The sequence below is a fragment of the Macaca thibetana genome, chromosome 19 (assembly GCF_024542745.1).
Source record: "Macaca thibetana thibetana isolate TM-01 chromosome 19, ASM2454274v1, whole genome shotgun sequence".
NCBI lineage: Eukaryota > Metazoa > Chordata > Mammalia > Primates > Cercopithecidae > Macaca > Macaca thibetana.
The window spans coordinates 49,604,561-49,625,008 of NC_065596.1; the positions used below are offsets into that span (position 1 = coordinate 49,604,561).

General features: G+C 46.2%; 1 protein-coding gene across 2 annotated transcripts in view; it reads right to left on the reverse strand.

Annotated features, from left to right (window-relative positions):
* The window catches only part of TDRD12 (tudor domain containing 12), a 101,945-nt gene extending 87,843 nt beyond the window's left edge, over positions 1-14,102 (reverse strand). Inside the window, exons 1-2 of one of the 2 annotated variants that reach the window (XM_050771973.1) lie at positions 13,772-14,102; positions 3,047-3,205 (exon numbers count right to left, since the gene is read on the reverse strand). In XM_050771973.1, coding sequence (XP_050627930.1) covers positions 3,047-3,205; positions 13,772-13,795 — 183 coding nt within the window. In that variant the 5' untranslated portion in view covers positions 13,796-14,102. Of the gene's footprint in view, positions 1-3,046; positions 3,206-12,523; positions 12,705-13,771 lie in introns of those variants that run through there. The other variant, XM_050771974.1, reaches the window with a different exon arrangement.
* Positions 14,103-20,448: the final 6,346 nt, after the last annotated feature.

A 20,448-nucleotide genomic window follows, 5' to 3' on the forward strand; every position in this document is an offset into this window, starting at 1 on the left:
AGGCTGGAGTGCAGTGGCACAATCTCAGCTCACTGCCACCTCCACCTCCCAGGTTCAAGCAATTCTCTTGCCTCAGCCTCCCAAGTAGCTGGGATTACAGGCGCCCACCACCATGCCTGGCTAATTTTTGTATTTTAGTAGAGACAGGGTTTCACCATGTTGGATAGGCTGGTCTCAAACTCCTGACCTCGTGATCCGCCCGCCTCAGCCTCCCAAAGTGCTGGGATTACAGGCGTGAGCCACCGCGCCCAGCCAACAGAAAGGTTTTTTCAGATCAGTGTTAACATCTCGTCAAAGAACAAGAGCGCTAAAAGGTACTCTTAAAACCATCCCAGTCAACATTCTCCCTTACAGCAGAGGAAAGAGATGCCAGGAGGCCAGGCCTATCCAAGCTGAGTTCCTCTGCCCATAAGAAAACCTCAGGAACACAGGCCGCCTGGGTACTAGGTCACTGTTTTTCTTACTACAATCGTTTTCACTCCTTAACTGAGGACAATTTTTAGAAAGTAAAATAAGAAAAATGCATTCCTTTACCTTCTTAAATCAGGAAATAATGCTTAGGAATGATTGTCAATAATGTGTCTGCCCAATAGGAAGCTGCCACCAGACTCATCCTTCCACTCCCTTACCCATGACTCTTTTTTTTTTTTTTTTGAGATGTTGTTTTGCTCTTGTTGCCCAGGCTGGAGTGCAATGGTGCAATCTTGGCTCACTGCAACCTCCGCCTCCCAGGTTCAAGCGATTCTCCTGTCTCAGCCTCCCAAGTAGCTGGCATTACAGGTGCGTGTCACCAGGCCCAGAAAATTTTTGTATTTTTTTTTTTAGTAGAGATGGGGTTTCATCATATTGGTCAGGATGATCTCGAACTCCTGACCTTAGGTGATCCACCCGCCTCGGCCTTCCAGAGTGCTGGGATGACAGGTGTGAGCCACCGCACCTGGCTTACTTCTCCTATTCAGCTCTGGAAGTCTGAGAAGACATCTTCTCCAATAGAAGGCTGTCTTGTATACATTGAAAACCTGTTATTTAGTGTGTCCACTTTCATCAATGATCTTAGCTACATCTGGAGAAACTGCTGCAGCCTCTCCATCAGCCCTTGCGCTTCACCTTGCACTTTAGGTTGCGGAGATGGCCTCTTTCCTTAAACCTCACGAACCAACCTCTGCTAGCTTCATATTTTTTCCCTGCAGCTTCCTAACCTCACTCAGCCTTTATAAAATTGAAGAGTTAGGGCCTTGCTCTGGATCAGGCTTTGGCTGAAGGGAATGTAGTAACTGGTTTGAGCTTCTATCCTGACCAATAAAACATTCTCCATATTACCAATAAGGCTGTTTCTTTTTTTTTTTTTTCATTTGTGTGTTCTCCAGAGTGGCACTTTTAATTTCCTTCAAGAACTTTTCCTTTGCATTCACAACTTTGCTAACTGTTTGGTGCAAGAGACCTAGCTTTCAGCCTATCTCAGCTTTCAAAATGTCTTCCTTTAAGTTCAATCATTTCTGGCTTTTAATTTAATGTAATTCATCCTTTCACCTGAACACTTAGGGGCCATTGTAGGGTTATTAATTGGCCTAATTTCAATTGTGTGTCAGTGAACAGGAAGGCCTGGGCAGAGGGGGAGAGATGGTGGAGCAGTCAGAATACACATTTATTGACAAAATTCACCATCTTACATGGATGCAATTGGTGGCACCCCAAAACAATTAAAATACTAACCTCAAAGATCACTGGCCACAGATCACCATAACAGATAGAATAATGAAAAAGTTCGAAACGTTGGGAGAATTACCAAGATGTGACACAGAGACATGAAGCGAGGACCGGCTGTGGGAAAAATGGTGCCTATAGTCTTGCTCCATGAAGTGATCTTCTTGCCTTAGCCTCCAGAGTAGCTGGGGCCACAGGCGCGTGCCACCATGCCCGCTAATCTTTTTATGTTTTGTAGAGATAGGGTCTTACTATGTTGCCCAGGCTGTTCACAAAACTCCTAGGCTCAAGCAATCTTCTTGCCTTGGCCTCCCAAGGTGCTGGGACTGCAGGAGTAAGCCACCACGTCCAGCCCAAAATGTGGAATATTTTTAAAAACAATAGACCTAGTTTAACTTCTTCAATTAGTCAATGGCATGGAAACAAATAATTATGTTATTACACTTGCTTCAGCAGCACATATACTAAAATAAATTATGTTATTAATGATGATTGGGGGAAGGGGATTCAAATTATTTCTGCTTTTTCTCTCAAAGAGGTTATAAATCTTTTCCTATTATACCATTACAAAAAAATCACTCTCTTCTGAAAAGTAGCTGAGCTGCGGAGACCATGACAAGGGGCAGTGGGAGCTGAGGCTGCAAGAAGGCAAGGAGGGGCCACGGCGTGGAGTGAGGAAAATGAAGACATATGAGTTGGCCAAAGTCATGAGCAACCAAAAGGGAGGCGTTGGCCCTACACTGAAGACCCACTCCCTCTTTGCTGAGGTCCCTATACCTCTGTGGGATCTCAAATAATCCCCTGGTTCCCAGCCCCAGAGGGATGGCCCTCATGCCTGGGTGTAGATGACATTCTGTCTCCTCCTGCCCCACATGGACCTTATGTGGCGGCCACCCCCTTCCATGACTAGCCTGAATCTTGTGCAACCTAAGGAACCTTACACTGGCCGGGCGCAGTGGCTCACGCCTGTAATCCCAGCACTTCGGGAGGCCTGAGGTCAGGAGTTCCAGACCATCCTGGCCAACATGGTGAAACCCCGTCTCTACTAAAACTACCAGAATTAGCTGGGTGTGGTGGCCCATGCCTGTAATTCCATCTACTCAGGAGGCTGAGGCAGGAGAACTGCTTGAATCCGAGACACGGAGGTTGCGGTGAGCCCAGATGGTGCCATTATACTTCAGCCTGCATGACAGAGCGAGACTCCATCTCAAAACCTAACACAAGCCACTGAGTGTAAGAAATTAAAATACTCTAAAAGCTTGAATCATTGTCATTGCCAAAACAGTTTATATTGTGAGTGGTGTTTCAAGACACAGTGATTAAATAACATTTAGATACATACCTGTCCTTCTTCCAATGTTAATGGTTTTATTTTTATATCTTGACACATGCTGTTGTAGAAGTCATTCATGGCACTATTTAATTTTTGATAGTCGACATCATGATCTAAAAAGGGACTACACCCTTTTATAATAACCCAGAAGCAACCTGGATCTTCAATCTGTAAAATTTTTAAAGGACAAACAGAATGATATATGATTTAAAAGTAGTACCACAAAATAGTAAACTTTAGAGCCATGATTACTGTTTCTAATTTAAGTGACCTAACAAATTCTTGACAAATGCCTTTGCTTAAATGGTTAGACCAAAGATAAAATTCTAAAACACGTAACCAATAGGATGTAATTCTGAATTATGTGTTGTGACTCAAAAAACAAGCAGATGTCCTCAATCTCCTATATTCTGAAAAATCCATAATAATACACAAACACACGGTTCAGAGCAATGTTTCTAGTACTTTTGTTTGTTAAAAAAAAAAAACCCAGAGATGGTGCCTCACTATTTTGCCCAGGCTAGTCTCAAACTCCAGGGCTCAAACAATTTTCCCACCTGGGCCTCCCTAAGTGCTGGGATTACAGGCAGGAGCAACTGTTCCTGATCTGTATTATTCTTTTGTAAGAAAGAGAAAGCACTGTGAATATAAGTACATTCTGCTCATAATAAAAAAAGAAATAATGCAGATAAACCGAAATAAATGCAAATCATTACCTAAGGGGAGGGGAGAAATGGAGAAGGGACACGGAAGGAAGTCAGACTTCCTGGAATGTATTTTGTTGTGTACTATTGTTATTAGAAGCCAAGATTTTCATTGTTAAAGACATAAATATAAAGGGAAAAGCTAAATTTGAATTGAAAATACCAAAAGGTTTTGCTGTGTCACCCAGGTTGGAGTGCAGTGGCGCAATCTCAGCTCACTGCAACCTCTATCTCCTGGGTTCAAGCAATTCTCCTGCCTAAGTCTCCTCAGTAGCTGGGATTAAAGGCATGTGCCACCATGCTCAGTTAATTTTGTATTTTTAGTAGAGACAGGATTTCATCATGTTGGCCAGGCTGATCTCGAACTCCTGACCTCAGGTGATTCACCCATCTCAGCCTCCCAAAGTGCTGGGATTACAGGCGTGAGCCACTGTGCCCAGCCAAGAACTCATGATTTTTCAGAAGTATTATCTAACTCTGCCTAGAAAAATGACATCTTGAGATTTGGGATCCTACATCTAGGGTGGCAAGAATACAGGTATTCACATTAGTATTATGTCTACTTTTCTGAAGGTTTGAACATTTTCATAACAAATAACCAGAAAAAAGAACAGCAGTTATTCTGGTTCCAGTAACAACAGAATAGTTTCTATATCACCTATGAGTAACAATAATAAATCCTGGAAAAAATACAAAATAATGATTTGAAGGCAGTGACAAGCTACCAAAAGCAAGCAGAACCTGGAGGAGAGTCAACCCTTGAAAGAAGGAAACTTCCCTGGGTGAGATCCACTTTTACATGGCTTTTCCCCTCAGCCCATTCCCCAGTCCACGTGGTGTTAAGCAGCTGCAATTCAAGGAGAAAGTCATAATGTTTGTGGCTTGAGGAAATCAGAGAACAGAGTTTGGGGCTGCCATAGCAGCTTGAGAATTAAAGGGTAAAATTCCTAAATGGAGAGGCAAAGAAGGGGAGCCCTAAAGTCTGCATAAGAACACCCGTCACATTCTTGGCAGAGATGAGACCCCAAGGAGTCCAGAGAAGACCAATGGTGAGAAGGCTGAAAGAAATAGCTTTAGCCAGGCGCTGTGGCTCACACCTGTAATCCCAGCACTTTGGGAGGCTGAGGCGGGTGGATCACAAGGTCAGGCGATCGAGACCATCGTGGCTAAAACGGTGAAACTCCGTCTCTACTAAAAATACAAAACATTAGCCGGGCGTGATGGCGGGCACCTGTAGTCCCAGCTACTCAGGAGGCTGAGGCAGAAGAATGGTGTGAACCCGGGAGGCGGAGCTTGCAGTGAGCTGAGATTGTGCCACTGCACTCCAGGCTGGGCAACAGAGCAAGACTCTGTCTCAAAAAAAAAAAAAAAAAAAAGGAAAAGAAAAATTTCACAAGCGGTATACTTGCTAACATTGTACTAAAGGTCCCAGTTAGTACAATAAGACAGGAAAAAGACTGTCAGGAAGATTAGAAAGGAATAAATAAAATTGTCTTTATTCGGCCGGGCGCAGTGGCTCAAGCCTGTAATCCCAGCACTTTGGGAGGCCAAGATGGGCGGATCACAAGGTCAGGAGATCGAGACCATCCCGGCTAACACGGTGAAACCCCATCTCTACTAAAAAATACAAAAAACTAGCCAGGCGAGGTGGCGGGCACCTGTAGTCCCAGCTACTTGGGAGGCTGAGGCAGGAGAATGGCATAAACCCGGGAGGTGGAGCCTGCAGTGAGCTGAGATCCGGCCACTGCACTCCAGCCTGGGTGACAGAGTGAGACTCCGTCTCAAAAAAAAAAAAAAATTGTCTTTATTCATAAAGAACATGATTGTCTATACAGAGAACCTTAAGGAGTCTATTAAAAAATTATAACTACAATGAAAACTATAAAACACTGCTGAAAGAAATTAAAGAAGACATAAATAAATGGAAAGACATCCCACATTCATTGACTGGAAGACTTAATATCATTAAGATGTCAATCCTGCTCAAAGCAATCTACACATTCAATTCAATCCCTACCAAAATCCACAATGATATTTTTTTCAGAAATAGAAAAGCACATTCTAAAATTCATGTGAAATCCCAAGGGACCCCAAACAGCCAAAACAATATCAAAAAAGAACAAAACTAGAGGACTCACACTTGATCTCAAAACTTTACCAAAACTTCACTACAAAGCTACAGTAATCAAAACAGTGTGGTACTGAACTAAAGACATATAGACCAACAGAGTAGAATAGAGAGTCCAGAATAAACCCTTGTGTATCTATTCAAATGATTTTTGACAAGGGTACCAAAACCATTCAGGCAAAGGTTTTGTAATAAGTGAGTGTTGGGAAAGCTGGATATTCACATGCAAAAGAATGAACTTAAGAGGCCAGGCAAAGTGGCTCACACCTGTAATCCCGGTACTTTGAAAGGCCAAGGCAGGCAGATCACCAAAGGTCATGAGTTCCAGACAAGCCTGGCCAACATGGTGAAACCCCATCTCTACTAAAAATACAAAATTAGCTGGGTGTGATGGTACATGCCTGTAATCCCAGCTACTCAGGAGGCTACACGAAGAGAATCACTTGAACCTGAGAGGTGGAGGTTGCAGTGAGCTGAAATTGCACCACTGCACTCCGGCCTGGGTAACACAGTGAGACTCTGTCTCAAAAAGAAAAAAAAAATAACAATGAATTTGGACCTTTATGTGACACTATACTCAAAATGGATCCAAAACCTAAATGGAAGGCCTAAAACTACAAAAGAAAACACAGAACAAATGCTTTATGACGTTGGATTTGACAATTTCTTGGATATGACACCAAAGGCATAGGCAACAAAAGAAAAAATAGACAAACTGGGCTTCATTGAAATTTAAAAATTGTGTGCATCAAAAGTCACTATCACCACAGTAGAAAGCCAACTTATGGAATGGGGGAAAATATTTGCAAGGCTTATATCTCATAAGGGATTAATATCCAGAATAAACAGAGAACTCCTAAAACAATACAAAAACCCAAACAACCAATTAAAAAATGGGCAAAGGATTTGAATAGACATTTCTCCAAAGAAGATATACAAATGGCCAATAAGTACATGAAAAGGCACTCAACATCACTAATCATTAGAGAAACATAAATCATAACCATAGTGAGATACTACCTGACACTCATGAGGATAACTACCGTCAAAAAAACCCTGAAAATTCAGTGTGCAGCAAGGTGTGTTAAAACAGAAAATAATGTATTGGCAAGGCTGTGGAGACACTGCAATCATTGTGCACTGTTGGTAGGAATGTAAAATGACATAGCTGCTGTGGAAAATGGTAGCGTGGCTCCTCAAAAAATTAAAACTATAATTACCATACAATGCAGCAATTCCACTATTGGGTGTAGATCCACGAGAATTGAAAGATCTTGAAGAGATACTTACACACCTGTGTTCATAGCAGCACCCTGTTCACAATAGCTAAAATGTAGAAGCAACCCAATGTCCCTCAACAGATAAATGGATAAGCAAAATGTGGTGTAGAATGGACTATTATTCAGTCTGAAAAAGGAAGGAAATTCTTTTTTTAAAAAAGACATTTAATTATTTATTTATTTTTAAGAGACAGGGTCTTGCTATATTGCCCACCTCACCTCAAGCAATCCTCACCTCAAGGAATCCTCCCGCCTCAGCCTCCCAAGTAGTTGGGTCCTCACGTTCACATCACTGCATTGGGCTTCAAAAGAAAGGAAATTCTGACACATGGTACAACATAATGAACCCTGAGGACATTATGCTGAGTGAAATAAGCCAGTCACAAAAGGATAAACTATATGATTTCACTTATATGAGGCACTCAGAGTAGTCAAATTCACAGAGAAAGCAGAGTTTCAGTTTTACAAGACGAAAAAGACTTCTGGAGATGGACATTGGTGATGGTTGTACAACATTAGGTATGTATTTAATACCATGAACTGTACACTTAAAAATGATTAAGATGGCAAATTTTATGTTACATGTATTTTACTACAATAAAAAATATATATGCCAGAACTAATAATTGACTTTACAAGGCTATAAGGCACAAGATTATTAAAATAATTCAATTGTCGCTACAAAGAGAATACCTAAGAATACAACTAACAAAGGAAATAAAAGAGGACACAAACAAATGGAAAAACATTCCATGCTCATGGATAGGAAGAATATCGTGAAAATGGCCACACTGTCCAAAGTAATTTATAGATTCAATGCTATTCCCATTAAACTACCATTGACATTCTTCACAGAAACAGAAAAAACTACTTTAAAATTGATAGGGAACCAAAAAAGAGCCCCTATAGCCAAAACAATCCTAAGCAAAAATAATAAAGTTGGAGGCATCATGCTACCCAACTTCCAACTATACTACAAGGCTACAGTAACCAAAACAGCGTGGTACTGGTACAAAAACAGACACACAGACCAATGGAACGGAATAGAGATCTCAGAAATAAGACCACACATCTACAACCATCTGATTTTTGACAAACCTGACAAAAACAGGCAATGGAGAAAGGATGCCCTATTTAATAAATGGTGCTGGGAAAACTGGCTAGCCATATGCAGAAAATTGAAACTGGACCCCTTCCTTATACCTTATACAAAAATTAACTTAATTTTTGTAAGACAGAGTAAAGAATTGAATGTAAAACCTAAAACTATAAAAAACCCTAGAAGAAAATCTAGGCAATACCAGCCGGGCGCGGTGGCTTACACCTGTAATCCCAGCACTTTGGGAGGCCGAGGCAGGCAGATCACGAGGTCAGGAGATAGAGACCATACCGGCTAACACAGTGAAACCCTGTTTCTGCTAAAAATACAAAAAAATTAGCCGGGCGTGGTGGTGAGTGCCTGCAGTCCCAGCTACTTGGGAGGCTGGGGCAGGAGAATGGTGTGAATCCAGGAGGCGGAACTTGCAGTGAGCCGAGATTGTGCCACTGCACTCCAGCCTGGGCAACAGAGCGAGACTTCATCAGAAAAAAAAAAAGAAAAAGAAAAAGAAAATCTAGGCAATATCATTCAATACATAGTCAGTGGCAAAGATTTCATGACAAAAACATCAAAAGCAATTGCAACAAAAGCAAAAATTGACAAATGGGATTGAATTAAACTAAAGAGCTTCTGCACAGCAAAAGAAACTATCATCAGAGTTAACAGAAAACCTACAGAATGGGAGAAAATGTTTGCAGTCTTTCCATCTGACAAAGGTCTAATATCCAGAATCTATAAAGAACTGAAACAAATTTACAAGAAAAAAACAACCCCATGAAAAAGTGGGCAAAGCATGTGAACAGACACTTCTCAAAAGAAGATATTTATGCGGCCAACAAACATATTTTAAAAAGCTCAACATCACTGATCATTAGAGAAATGCAAATCAAAACCACAATGAGATACCATCTCACGCCAGTCAGAATGGCATATTATTAAAAAGTTAAGAAACAACAGATGGCTGGCGAGGCTGTGGAGAAACGGGAATGCTTTTACACTGTTGGTGAGAGTGTAAATTAATTCAACCATTGTGGAAGGCAGTGTGGCGATTCCTCAAAGATCTAGAACTAGAGAAACCATTTGACCCAGCAATTCCATTACTGGGTATATACCCAAAGGAATATCAATCATTCTGTTATAAAGACATGCATGCGTATGTTCATTGTAGCACTAGTCACAATAGCAAAGACTTGGAATCAACCCGAATGCCCATCAGTGATAGACTGGATAAAGAAAATGTGGTACAAATACATCATGGAATACTATGTAACCATTAAAAGGAACAAGATAATGTCCTTTGCAGGGACATGGATGAAGCTGGAAGGCATTATCCTCAGCAAACTAACACTGGAACAGAAAACCAAACACCATATGTTCTCACTTATAAACAGGAGCTGAACAATGAGAACACACAGACACAGGGAGGGTCATCACACACTGGGGCCTGTAGGGCAGAGGGGAGGGAGAGTATCAGGATAAATAACTAATACACATGGGGCTTAATAACTAGATGATGGGTTGATAGTTGCAGCAAACCACCATGGCACACGTCTATCTATGTAACAAACCTGGACGTCCTGCACTTGTATCCTGGAACTTAAAATTAAATTAAAAAACAATAATTTAATCGTATTCCAGAAATGGAAATTGGAAATTGAAAATTACAAAAAGGCTGGGAGTGGTGACTCACTCCTGTAATCCCAGTACTTTGGGAGGCTGAGGTGGGAGGATTGTTTGAGCCCAGGAGTTTGAGAGACCAGCCTGGGCAACACAGTGAGACCCTGTCTCTAAAAGAAAAATTTTTTTAATTAGCTAGGAGTGGGGGCAAATGTTTTTAGTCCCAGCTACTCAGGAGGCTGGGGCAGGAGGATCCCTTGAGCCCAGAAGTTTGAGGTTGCAGTAAGTTGTGATTACAGAACTGCGCTCCAGCCTGGCCAACAGAGCAAGACCCTGTGTCTTTTACTGAAAAACAAAACTCAGTAATTACTTAAAGGTTTAAATCTTAAAAATATGTGCAAAATTCCTATGCTGAAAGTTATAAAACACTGATGGAAAGAAATGAAAGAAGACCTAAATAGGTATAGATATACTGTGTTCATGGATTAATGTATTTTCTCTGAACCCATCTATAAACACAACTCCATTCCAGCAGGGTTTTTTTTTTTTTTTTTTTTTTGGTAGACTCAACAAGCAATTACAAAATGCATATTAGAAAAGCCAAGCAACTAGAACAATTCTGAAAAAGAATATAATTGGAAGACTCATATCACCTGACTTCAAGAGTTACCTATAAAGCTACAGTAATAAGACAGTGTGGTATTGTACATAAATCAATATAGCAGGAATATAATCACACATATAGTCAATTGATTTCTGACAAGACACAAAGGAGGAAGGATAGTCATTTCAATAAATGATGCTGGAACAGTTAGATAATCAAGTGCAAAGAAATGAAACTTCATTCCTCGCACCATATACAAAAATTAACTCAGATCATATCTCTAAAGGTAAAATATAAAATTATAAAACTTCTAAAAGGATACATGGGGGGCCAGGTGCAGCAGTTCATGCCTGTAATCCCAGCAGTGGGAGGCCGAGGAAGGCAGATCACTTGAGGTCAGGAGTTGGATACCAGCCTGGCCAAGATGGTGAAACCCCCGTCTCTACCAAAAATATAAAAAATTAGCTGGCTGCGGTGGCACGCACCTGTAATCCCAGTTACTCAGGAGGCTGAAGCAGGAGAATCGCTTGAACTTGGGAGGCAGAGGTTGCAGTGAGCCAAGATTGCTCCACTGCACTCCAGCCTGGGCAACAGAGCGAGACTCCATCTCAAAAAAAAAAAAAATTAAAAAAAAATAATAAAAGGATAGGTGGGGGAAAAAATCCTTGTGACTGAGTCAGGCAAAGATTTCTCAGATATTTAAGGCTAAATAATATTCCATTGTATATGTACAAACCACCTTCCGTTTACCCAATCATCTGTTGATAGATACATGGCGGGAAAAACATTTCATCCTTGTAAAAGCTAACTTCATCTGCAGGACAGGTGGTACCTGCACCGCACTTGGGGAGACACTCCTATTCAGGACAGAATTTGCTCAGGGGGTGAGCTGGGTGAGGGCCATAAGTGGGGGCAGATCAGAGTTGAGCAGGTAAATAAAAGGGTTCCTGGGCCCAACTGAGAGGAAAGGGGTTCCCTAACAGAAAGCAGGAAGTCCAGCTCCTGCCGTCAAAATTCTGCCTGGATGGTTGTGCACGTGTCAGGATGTGCAGCCCTGGAAGAGCCCTGTCTCTTCTAAAGGAGAAATCGGACTAGCATCCTTAGGACTGATAGACAACATCTGACCGGGGGAGAGGAGCTTGCCAAGTGGATCTGAACCCCTTAAAGTCTCGGGGCAAATTCTCTGTAAGAGTCAGTTTCCTCAAACGTTTGTGAATCTTTGTTCAGAGAGATTACACAAGACATCAAGTAAGAGAAGGAGAGTGCTGGTTTTAAAAATCGCACCGGCCGGGCGCAGTAGCTCACGCCTGTAATCCCAGCACTTTCGGAGGCCAAAGTGGATGGATCATGAGGTCAGGAGATCGAGACCATGCTGGCTAACAAGGTGAAACCCCGTCTCTACTAAAAATACAAAAAATAAATAGCCGGGCGTGGTGGGCGCCTGTAGTCTCAGCTACTTGGGAGGCTGAGGCAGGAGAATGGTGTGAATCCGGGAGGTGGAGCTTGCAGTGAGCCCAGATCATGCCACTGCACTCCAGCTTGGGCGACTAAACAAGACTCCGTCTCAAAAAAAAAAAAAAAAAAAAAAACCAAAAAACAAAAAAACCGCACCACTGGGCCAGGGGGTAATCCCAGGGCTTTGGGAGGCTGAGGTGGGATGATTGCTTGAGGCCAGGCGTTCCAGACCAGCCTAGGCAACAAACCTTGTCTCTATAAAAAATAAAATAGGCCAGGCGCGGTGGCTCATGCCTGTAATCCCAGCACTTTGGGAGGCTGAGACAGGTGGATCACCTGAGGTCAGGAGTTCGAGAACAGCCTGGCCAACGTGGTGAAACCCTGTCTCTACTAAAAATACAAAAATTAGCCAGCTGCGGTGGCGGGCGCCTGTAATCCCAGCTACTTGGGAGGCTGAGGTAGGGAACCCGGGAAGCGGAGACTGCAGTGAGCTGAGGTCACACCATTGCACTCCAGCCTGGGCAACAAGAGCGAAACTGTCTCAAAAAATAAATAATATAATATAATATAATATAATAATCTCACAATTTGCTACCTACCGCTCCTGGGCCCACTGAAGTGTGATTTTCAAAGTGATTGAGATTTCCTTTCTCCAATAACCCACACCTACTCCTCTGCTCTGGCCTGTCAGCTCCTTCCTCCAGCAACGCCTTCCCCTTTACCAGTGAGCCCTCACTGGACTCCAAGGCGGAAAAGCAAGGGTCCAGGCGGGCGTCCCTTCCCCGGGGACTAGTACATCGCCCACACAGAGCCCGCGCGGAGAGTGGAGAGGGCGACAGAGACCCGGGGCACGAGGGAAGGCGGGACCCATGGCGTGGGGCTGCCCGGGCCAACCGACCCTATCCAAGCGCCGAGCCTGAAGGCCCCGTGGAGTACGGTGAGCGGGTCCCTGGGGACGCCAGTGTCGCGTGGCCCCTGTGACTAAGCATTCGAAGGGGCAGCCAATCCCACGCTCCTTCAAGTGCATCCCGGGCCACGCCATCTTCTACCCCAGCTCCCAGCCCGGGGTGCCCCCTAGTGGGGGCGCGGGGAGGGCTCGGGTGGGGGAAGGCGGGGTGTGATGTGGGTGGGGGAGTGGGGGTAGGGTGGGCTGCAGCTGGGGTGCAGGTGGGAGTGGAGATAGGGGTGGTGGTGGGGTGTGTGGGGGGGATGAAATGTCGGGGTGGAGGTTTAAGTGGGGGGGGGGGGAATGAGGACGAGGTGGGGACAGGGGTGAGGGTGTGACTGTGGGGCGGGCAGGGATAAGGAAACGGGTGGGAGCTGGGGCTAGGGTAGGAGTTGGGGGTGTGTGGGGGTGGGAGTGGGATGGGGTGGGAAGGCAGTGGGGGCACGGCATGGCCAGATGGAATATAGGGGGTTGGGGGTGTGTGGGAGTGGGATGAAGTGTGTGTGGAGTGGGATGGGTGGGGACATAAGTGTGAGTGTGGGGGTGGAGCTGGGTGGGAGTGGGTGTGGGAGGATATGTGGGCGGGGCGGGGAGTGGGCATGGGGGATGTGTGGGCGGGGCGGGGAGTGGGCATGGGAGGATGTGTGGGCTGGGGGAGTGGGCGTGGGGGGATGTGGAGGATGTGTAGGGCTGGGGTGGGAAGGGGACATGTGTAGCGCTGGGATGGGGGGAGTGGGTGTGGGGGGCTGTGTGGGACTCGGGTTGGGGGCTGGGGTGGGGGCTGTGCGGGGCTGGGGTGGGTGTGGGGGGCTGGGTGGCGATGGGAGGCTGTGCCGGGGTCGGGGGTGCGAGGCTCTGCAGGGTGTGGGAGACTGTGTGGAGTTGGCTTCGCAGCGCTCACCTTCAGCACCAGGAGCTGGAGCATCCTCCTGGCGCCGGAGGGCAGATGGGCCCCCTCGCCCTGGAAGTCCCCTGCCGTCACGGGCGAGGCTGGCCGCGTCCGCCCCCGCCAGGCCCCCGCCGCGAGTGCTTTCCTTCCCTCCACGTTTAGCGCCTCGGCCCCCCGTGGCAGGTGCCCCACACTCCTCGTCCCCAGGAGCCCTCGCGGACCCCGGGGTCGGCCCGAGGCGACGCGCTCCGTCCTGGCAGTGACACAGCCCCTCGCTCGGGGCTCCCTGCCCGCCTGGCCTCGGGCCTCCAGCACCGACCGGATGCCCGCGCACGCCCAGCAGGCCTTAAGGCGTCGTAGACCACGTGGTCCACCCAACCGCCCAACAACGCCCTGCACAGCGCCACGCGGTGGCCGGGAGGACTGATGGGCCGAGGCCCCGGGAGGCCCGGCTTGGGGTAGCGTGATTCCCTCATTTGCCGCTGGCAGGAACCCCCAGGCCCCAAGGACACTCGCCTGTTCCTGGGAGGGATAGAGGGGCCGCGTGCGGCTGAGTCCGTTGGAAACCACCTTTGCAAAATTGTAACTGAGGAAACTGTGATGGTGAAAGAAATCAGACCTAACCAACTCCATCTTGCTTCTAATTTAAGCTGTCCTTGTTTATGCCTGGGCGGAAGCCCGACTAACTTTGGGAAGGAATTCAGTCCATGGTTTGACTCTGAAACAAAATTGATAAAAGCCTGTGAACCCTGAAAATGTGAGACAGGTGTCAGTTCATTCAGAGAGTTTATTTTGCCGGCAGGGCGAGGTGGCTCAGGCCTGTAATCCCAGCACTTTGGGAGGCCGAGGCGTGCGGATCACCTGATAAGGTTAGAAGCTGGAGACTAGCATCGTCAACATGGTGAAACCCCGCCTCTACTAAAAATAGAAAAATTAGCCAGGCATGGTGGCCCATACCTGGAATCCCAGTTACTTGGGAGGCCGAGGCAGGAGAATCGCTTGAACCTGGGAGGCGGAGGTTTCAGTGAGTTGAGATCGGGCCACGGCACCCCAGCCTGGGGGACAGAGCAAGGCTCTGTCCCAAAAAATAAAAATAAAAAAATTCACCAAGGTTGAGGACATGCGCCCCTGACACAGGAAGTCCTAATGACATTTGCCAGAGGTGGTCGGGGCACAGCTTGTGTTAAAGTTGGAGGGTGTCCAGGTTCTTGGTGTCTTGAAGAAAGAATTTGACAAAACGCACACACAAAGCAAGGAAGGAATGAAGGGTTTTATTGAAAAAGTACACTCCACAGCACGGGAGCGGACCTGAGCATAGGGGCTCAAAGTCCCCGTTACAGAATTTTCGTGAATTTAAATACTTTCTGCTTGGAGTATGCCCGATGTAAATGAAGACGGTGAAGTAAAGTTATGAAGTCATTTCTGGGTGTATGCCCTATGGAGACGATATTTCCCGTTATAGCTGAAGTGTGAATCGGCCTTATGTTCCCTACCTCCAGACTCTATTTTCCTGCCTCACTTGGTTTTATACATTTTAGGGAAGCATGAGACAACAATCCTTGCATCAGCTCAGTGGATCAGCTGACACCACCCACACCGATAATCTGCTTCAACCTGTTCTGCCGTCCCAACCAGGAACAGACAACAGCAAGAAAAACTCGGACAACCTCTGATTCCATCTTCAACCTGGCCAATCAGCACTCCCCACTTCCCAAGCTCCTGCCCGCCCAATTGTCTTTAAAAACTCTGTTCCTTGAATGCTCAGAGAGATTGATTTGAGTAATAATAAAACTCCAGTCTCCCGCACAGCCGGCTCTGCATGAATTACTTTCTCCATTGCAATTACCTGTCTTGATAAATTGGCTCTGTCTAGGCAGTGGGCAAGGTGAACCCATTAGGTGGTTACAAGTTCATCATTTTATTTTCAAAGAGACAGGGTATGGCTCTGTTGCACACACTGAAGTGCAGTGGCACAATCATGGCTTACTGCAGCCTTGAATTCCTGGGCTCAGTTGATCCTCCAGCTTCAGCCTCTCAAGTAGCTGGGACTACAGGCACGCACCACCACGCCTGGAAAATTTTTTAATTTTTTTGTAGATATGGGGTCTCACTGTGTTGCCCAGGCTGGTCTCGAACTCCTGGGCTCATGCCATCCTTCCACCTCAGCCTCCTGAGCAGCTAGGATTACAGGCATGAACCACCATGCCGGGCCCTCAGTTGGTCCTTGTTGCCTGCCAGGGGGCCCCTGTCTTCCTGCTTTCTCTAGGCCAGCCCACACCCCTTAAATGCTGTGAGCTGGAAGCCCTGGTGGTGAGGAAGAGTCCTGGTCAGCCACGAATCCCTGGGTCTTCGTGGCCTCCTGGCAACATTTCCACTTGGTCTGCACCTTCTGGAAGGTCCCTGGTCCTGGGTTTCTTCCCAGCTGCCCTTCAACTGGCAGGGCTCTCCGAGTCGAAATGAGTTAATTTGCTAGTAAGGGAACCAGCAAGATGTCAAAAGACTGCAACAGTTGGAGAGAGCATGGAAATTGTGGAGTTACATATTTGGGGAACAGAATGCTCACGTAAGCATGCAGTTCTATAAGAAAACTGGATTGCACGAGGTCCCACAGATAACGTGCACTTAAACTCTCAGGCAGGATGGTTGGAGAGGAAAGGTGTGTAGCTGCCAGTCGGGAGACAAACACAGCTGCAAAGTGCATGATGTTCACCTGTTCCTGAAATTAGGTTGACAAGGCCTCACCTCCAGTCAAGGCACCTGGTATGGCCAACTCACCTGAAAGCTCAAGACCTCGCCAAAAAGAGATGGAAAACGACAGGACCCGATTTAAACAGGAGGTCCTGGCTGGGCGAGGTGGCTCAGGCCTGTAATCCCAGCACTTCGGGAGGCCGAGGTGGGTGGACCACTTGAGGTCAGGAGTTCGAGACCAGCCTGGCTACTATGGTGAAGCCCTGTCTCTACTAAAAATATAAAAATGAGCCAGGCATGGTGACCGGCACCTGTAATTCCAGCTACACAGGAGGCTGAGGCAGGAGAATCGCTTGAAGCAAGGAGGCAGAGGTCGCAGTGAGCTGAGATCATGCCACTGCACTCCAGCCTCGGCAACACAGTGAGACTCCACCTCAAAAAATATATATAATAAAATAAAATAAACAGGGGGTCTTGTAGCCAGGTGCAGTGACATGTGCCTGTAGTCTCAGCTACTTGGGAGGGTGAGATGGGAGGATCCCTTGCCAGGAGTTGGAGCCCAGCCTTGGCAACAAAGCAAGACCCCATCTTTTTTTTTTTTTTTTTTGAGACGGAGTCTCGCTCTGTCGCCCAGGCTGGAGTGCAGTGGCCGGATCTCAGCTCACTGCAAGCTCCGCCTCCCGGGTTTACGCCATTCTCCTGCCTCAGCCTCCCGAGTAGCTGGGACTACAGGCGCCCGCCACCTCGCCCGGCTAGTGTTTTGTATTTTTTAGTAGAGACAGGGTTTCACCGGGTTAGCCAGGATGGTCTCGATCTTCTGACCTCGTGATCCGCCCATCTCGGCCTCCCAAAGTGCTGGGATTACAGGCGTGAGCCACCGCGCCCAGCCGCAAGACCCCATCTTAAACAGAAAGTCCCAAAACAGTTCCCAATCCACAAAGATGGATAATATAGACTTCTCCCAGTTCTTGGTTTGGAGAGACCCTTTTTTCTTTGACTAGATCCTGTGCTACAGTACGGTATTTCCCAATCTTTTTACAACATGGCTCACAGAAAATGGAAATATTTGTATATTACACTCCCACAGTCAAAACACTCACTGCCCTGGGGCTCCAGTCACCCAGTCTCCCCAAGGTTGAAAGGGGTCCGCATTTATACTGTAACCTGCCCTCCTCCAACCCTGGCGCTAGCAGAAAACACTTTTTTAAAGATGCGCAAGGCTTCCTTTTTCTTCGCCCTGTCTCATGGTGCTGATTTTTTTTTTTTTTTTTTTTGAGACAGGGTCTTGCTCTGTTGCCCAGGCTGGAGTGGAGTGGCACAATCTTATCACTACTCACTGCAGCCTCTATCTCCTGGGTTCAAGTGATTTTTCCACCTCAGTCTCCTGAGGACATGAAACTCTAGGGGTGCACCACTATACCCAGCTGTTTTTTTTTGGGTTTTTTTTGGGTTTTTTTTTGAGACAGTCTCGCTCTGTCGCTCAGGTTGGAGTGCAGTGGTGCGATCTCGGCTCACTGCAATCTCCACCTCCTGGGTTCAAGCGATTCTTCGCCTCAGCCTCCCAAGTAGCTGGGACTACAGCCATGTGCCACCACACCCAGCTAATTTTTGTATTTTTAGTAGAGACTGGGTTTACTATATTGACCAAGCTGGTCTCAAACTCCTGACCTTGTGATCCGCCCACCTCAGCCTCCCAAAGTGCTGAGATTACAGGTGTAAGCCACCATGCCCAGCCCACCCCGCTAATTTTGAATGTTTTTTATAGAGACGTGGTCTCCCTATGTTGCCTAGGCAGGTCTTGAACACCTGGGCTCAAATGATTCTTCCACCTTGGCCTCCCAAAGTGTTGGGATGACAGGTGTGAGCCGCCATGCCCTGCTGAATTTTGTTTTTAACTTTAAAAATATTTCTGGCTCAGCACAGTGGCTCACATCTGTAATCCCAGCACTTTGGGAGGCTGAGGCAGGCAGATCACTTGAGGTCAGGAGTTCGAAACCAGCCTGGTCAAATGGCGAAACCTGTCTGTACTAAAAGTACAAAAATTAGCCGGGTGTGGTGGTTCACGCCTGTAATCCCAGCTACCTGGGAGGCTGAGGCAGGAGAATCACTTGAACCCAGGAGGCAGAGGTTGCAGTGAGTCAAGATCGTATCACTACACTCTAGCCTGGGCAACGAAGTGAGAATGTGTCTCAAAAAAAAAAAAAAAAAAAGGAAAAGAAAAGAAAAGAAAAACTGTGTGTCATAAATGCCATCAACATCAGCAATCTGAGTTCTAAAACAGTATTAATTTTTCAGCTCATATTATTTGGGGTTACGGGGTATGGGCAAGGTACTGCTATAGGTAGGAAGTCATGTGACAAGTTTCCCAAAAGGAATTCTTGGAAGGAGACAAGGTTCATTCAGATTAAAAACAACAACATACAGGCCAGGCGCAGTGGCTCACACCTGTAATCCCAGCACTCTGGGAGGCTGAGGTAGGTGGACCACTTGAGGTCAGAAGTTCAAGACCAGCCTGGCCAACACGGTGAAGCCCCGTCTCTGCTAAAAATACAACCATTAGCCAGGCGCAATGGCACGTGCCTGTAATCCCAGCTACTCAGAAGACTGAGGCAGGAGAATCGCTTGAACCCAAGAGGCAGAGGTTGCAGTGAGCCGAAAGCACGCCACTGCACTCCAGCCTGGACAACAATGTGAGACTCCATCTCAAAAAAAAAACAAACCAAACAAAAAACAAAACAAAACAAAGCATACATGAGGGAAACGTGGTGTGAAAACAATCTTTTCTATGAAGAAAAACTAGTCATATTACTTTATGATGACATCTTCTAATATCACCCACTGAGCCATGTCAACTCCAGTGAAGAGGGAGTTGGCCGTGGCACTAACCAGCTGCGTTTCTGTTTTCTCACTGGCAAAATCATGGTGTTCACTGAGGTCCCTTCTAGCAGCAACATTCTAGTAAACTTTGAGAGTCAAAAGACAAAGCAAGGCTGGGCATGGTGGCTCATGCCTACGATCCTGGGCACCTTGGGAGGCTGAGGCGGGCGGATCACCTGAGGTCAGGAGTTCAAGACCAACCTGGCCAACATAGTGAAACTCCATCTCTACTAAAAATACAAAAATTATCTGGGTGTGGTTGCAGGTGCCTATAGTCACAGCTACTTGGGAGGCTGAGGCATGAGAATTGCTTGAACTCAGGAGATGGAGGTTGCAGTGAACTGAGATTGCACCACTGCACTCCAGCCTGGGCAGCAGAGTGAGACTCTATCTCAAAAAACAAATCAAAAGACAACAATAATTTTTGTAGACTTTGTTTTTGTCTTTTTGAGACAGAGTTTTCCTCTTGTCACCCAGACTGGAGTGCAATCTGGGCTCACTGCAACCTCCGCCTCCTGGGTTCAAGTGATTCTCCTGCCTCAGCCTCCCAAGTAGCTGGAATTACAGGCGTGTGCCACCATGCCTGCCTAGTTTTTTGTATTGTTAGGAGATGGGGTTTCACCATGTTGACCAGGCTGGTCTTGAACTCCTGACCTCAGGTGATCCGCCCACCTCAGCCTCCCAAAATGCTGGGATTATAGGCATGAGCCACTGCATGCAGCCAACTTTGTTTTTTTTTTTTTTTCAATTGAACATAATTTCCCATTTTTGTAGATCCAAAAGGCAGACAGAATAATAGTATTTGTGGTTCTCAAAATTTACATATTGGAACCATTTATTGAAAAAAAAAAAAAGATTTTACTTTAGATTGGGTATCTCACCCTTGGTCAGGTAATTCTTTGTTGCGGGTGGTGAGACTGCGCATTGCAGGTTATTCAATTGCATTCCTGGCCTCTCCCCACTAGATGGTAGTAGCATATTCCCCCACCCCACCCACTCTGCCCACAGTTTCAACAACCAAAAATGTTTCCAGACAGAGCCAAATGTTCCCTAGGGCAAAAGGGCCCAGGTTGAGGACCGCAGAGCTAGATATGGTTCTCTCATCTGGATTAAATCATACATAT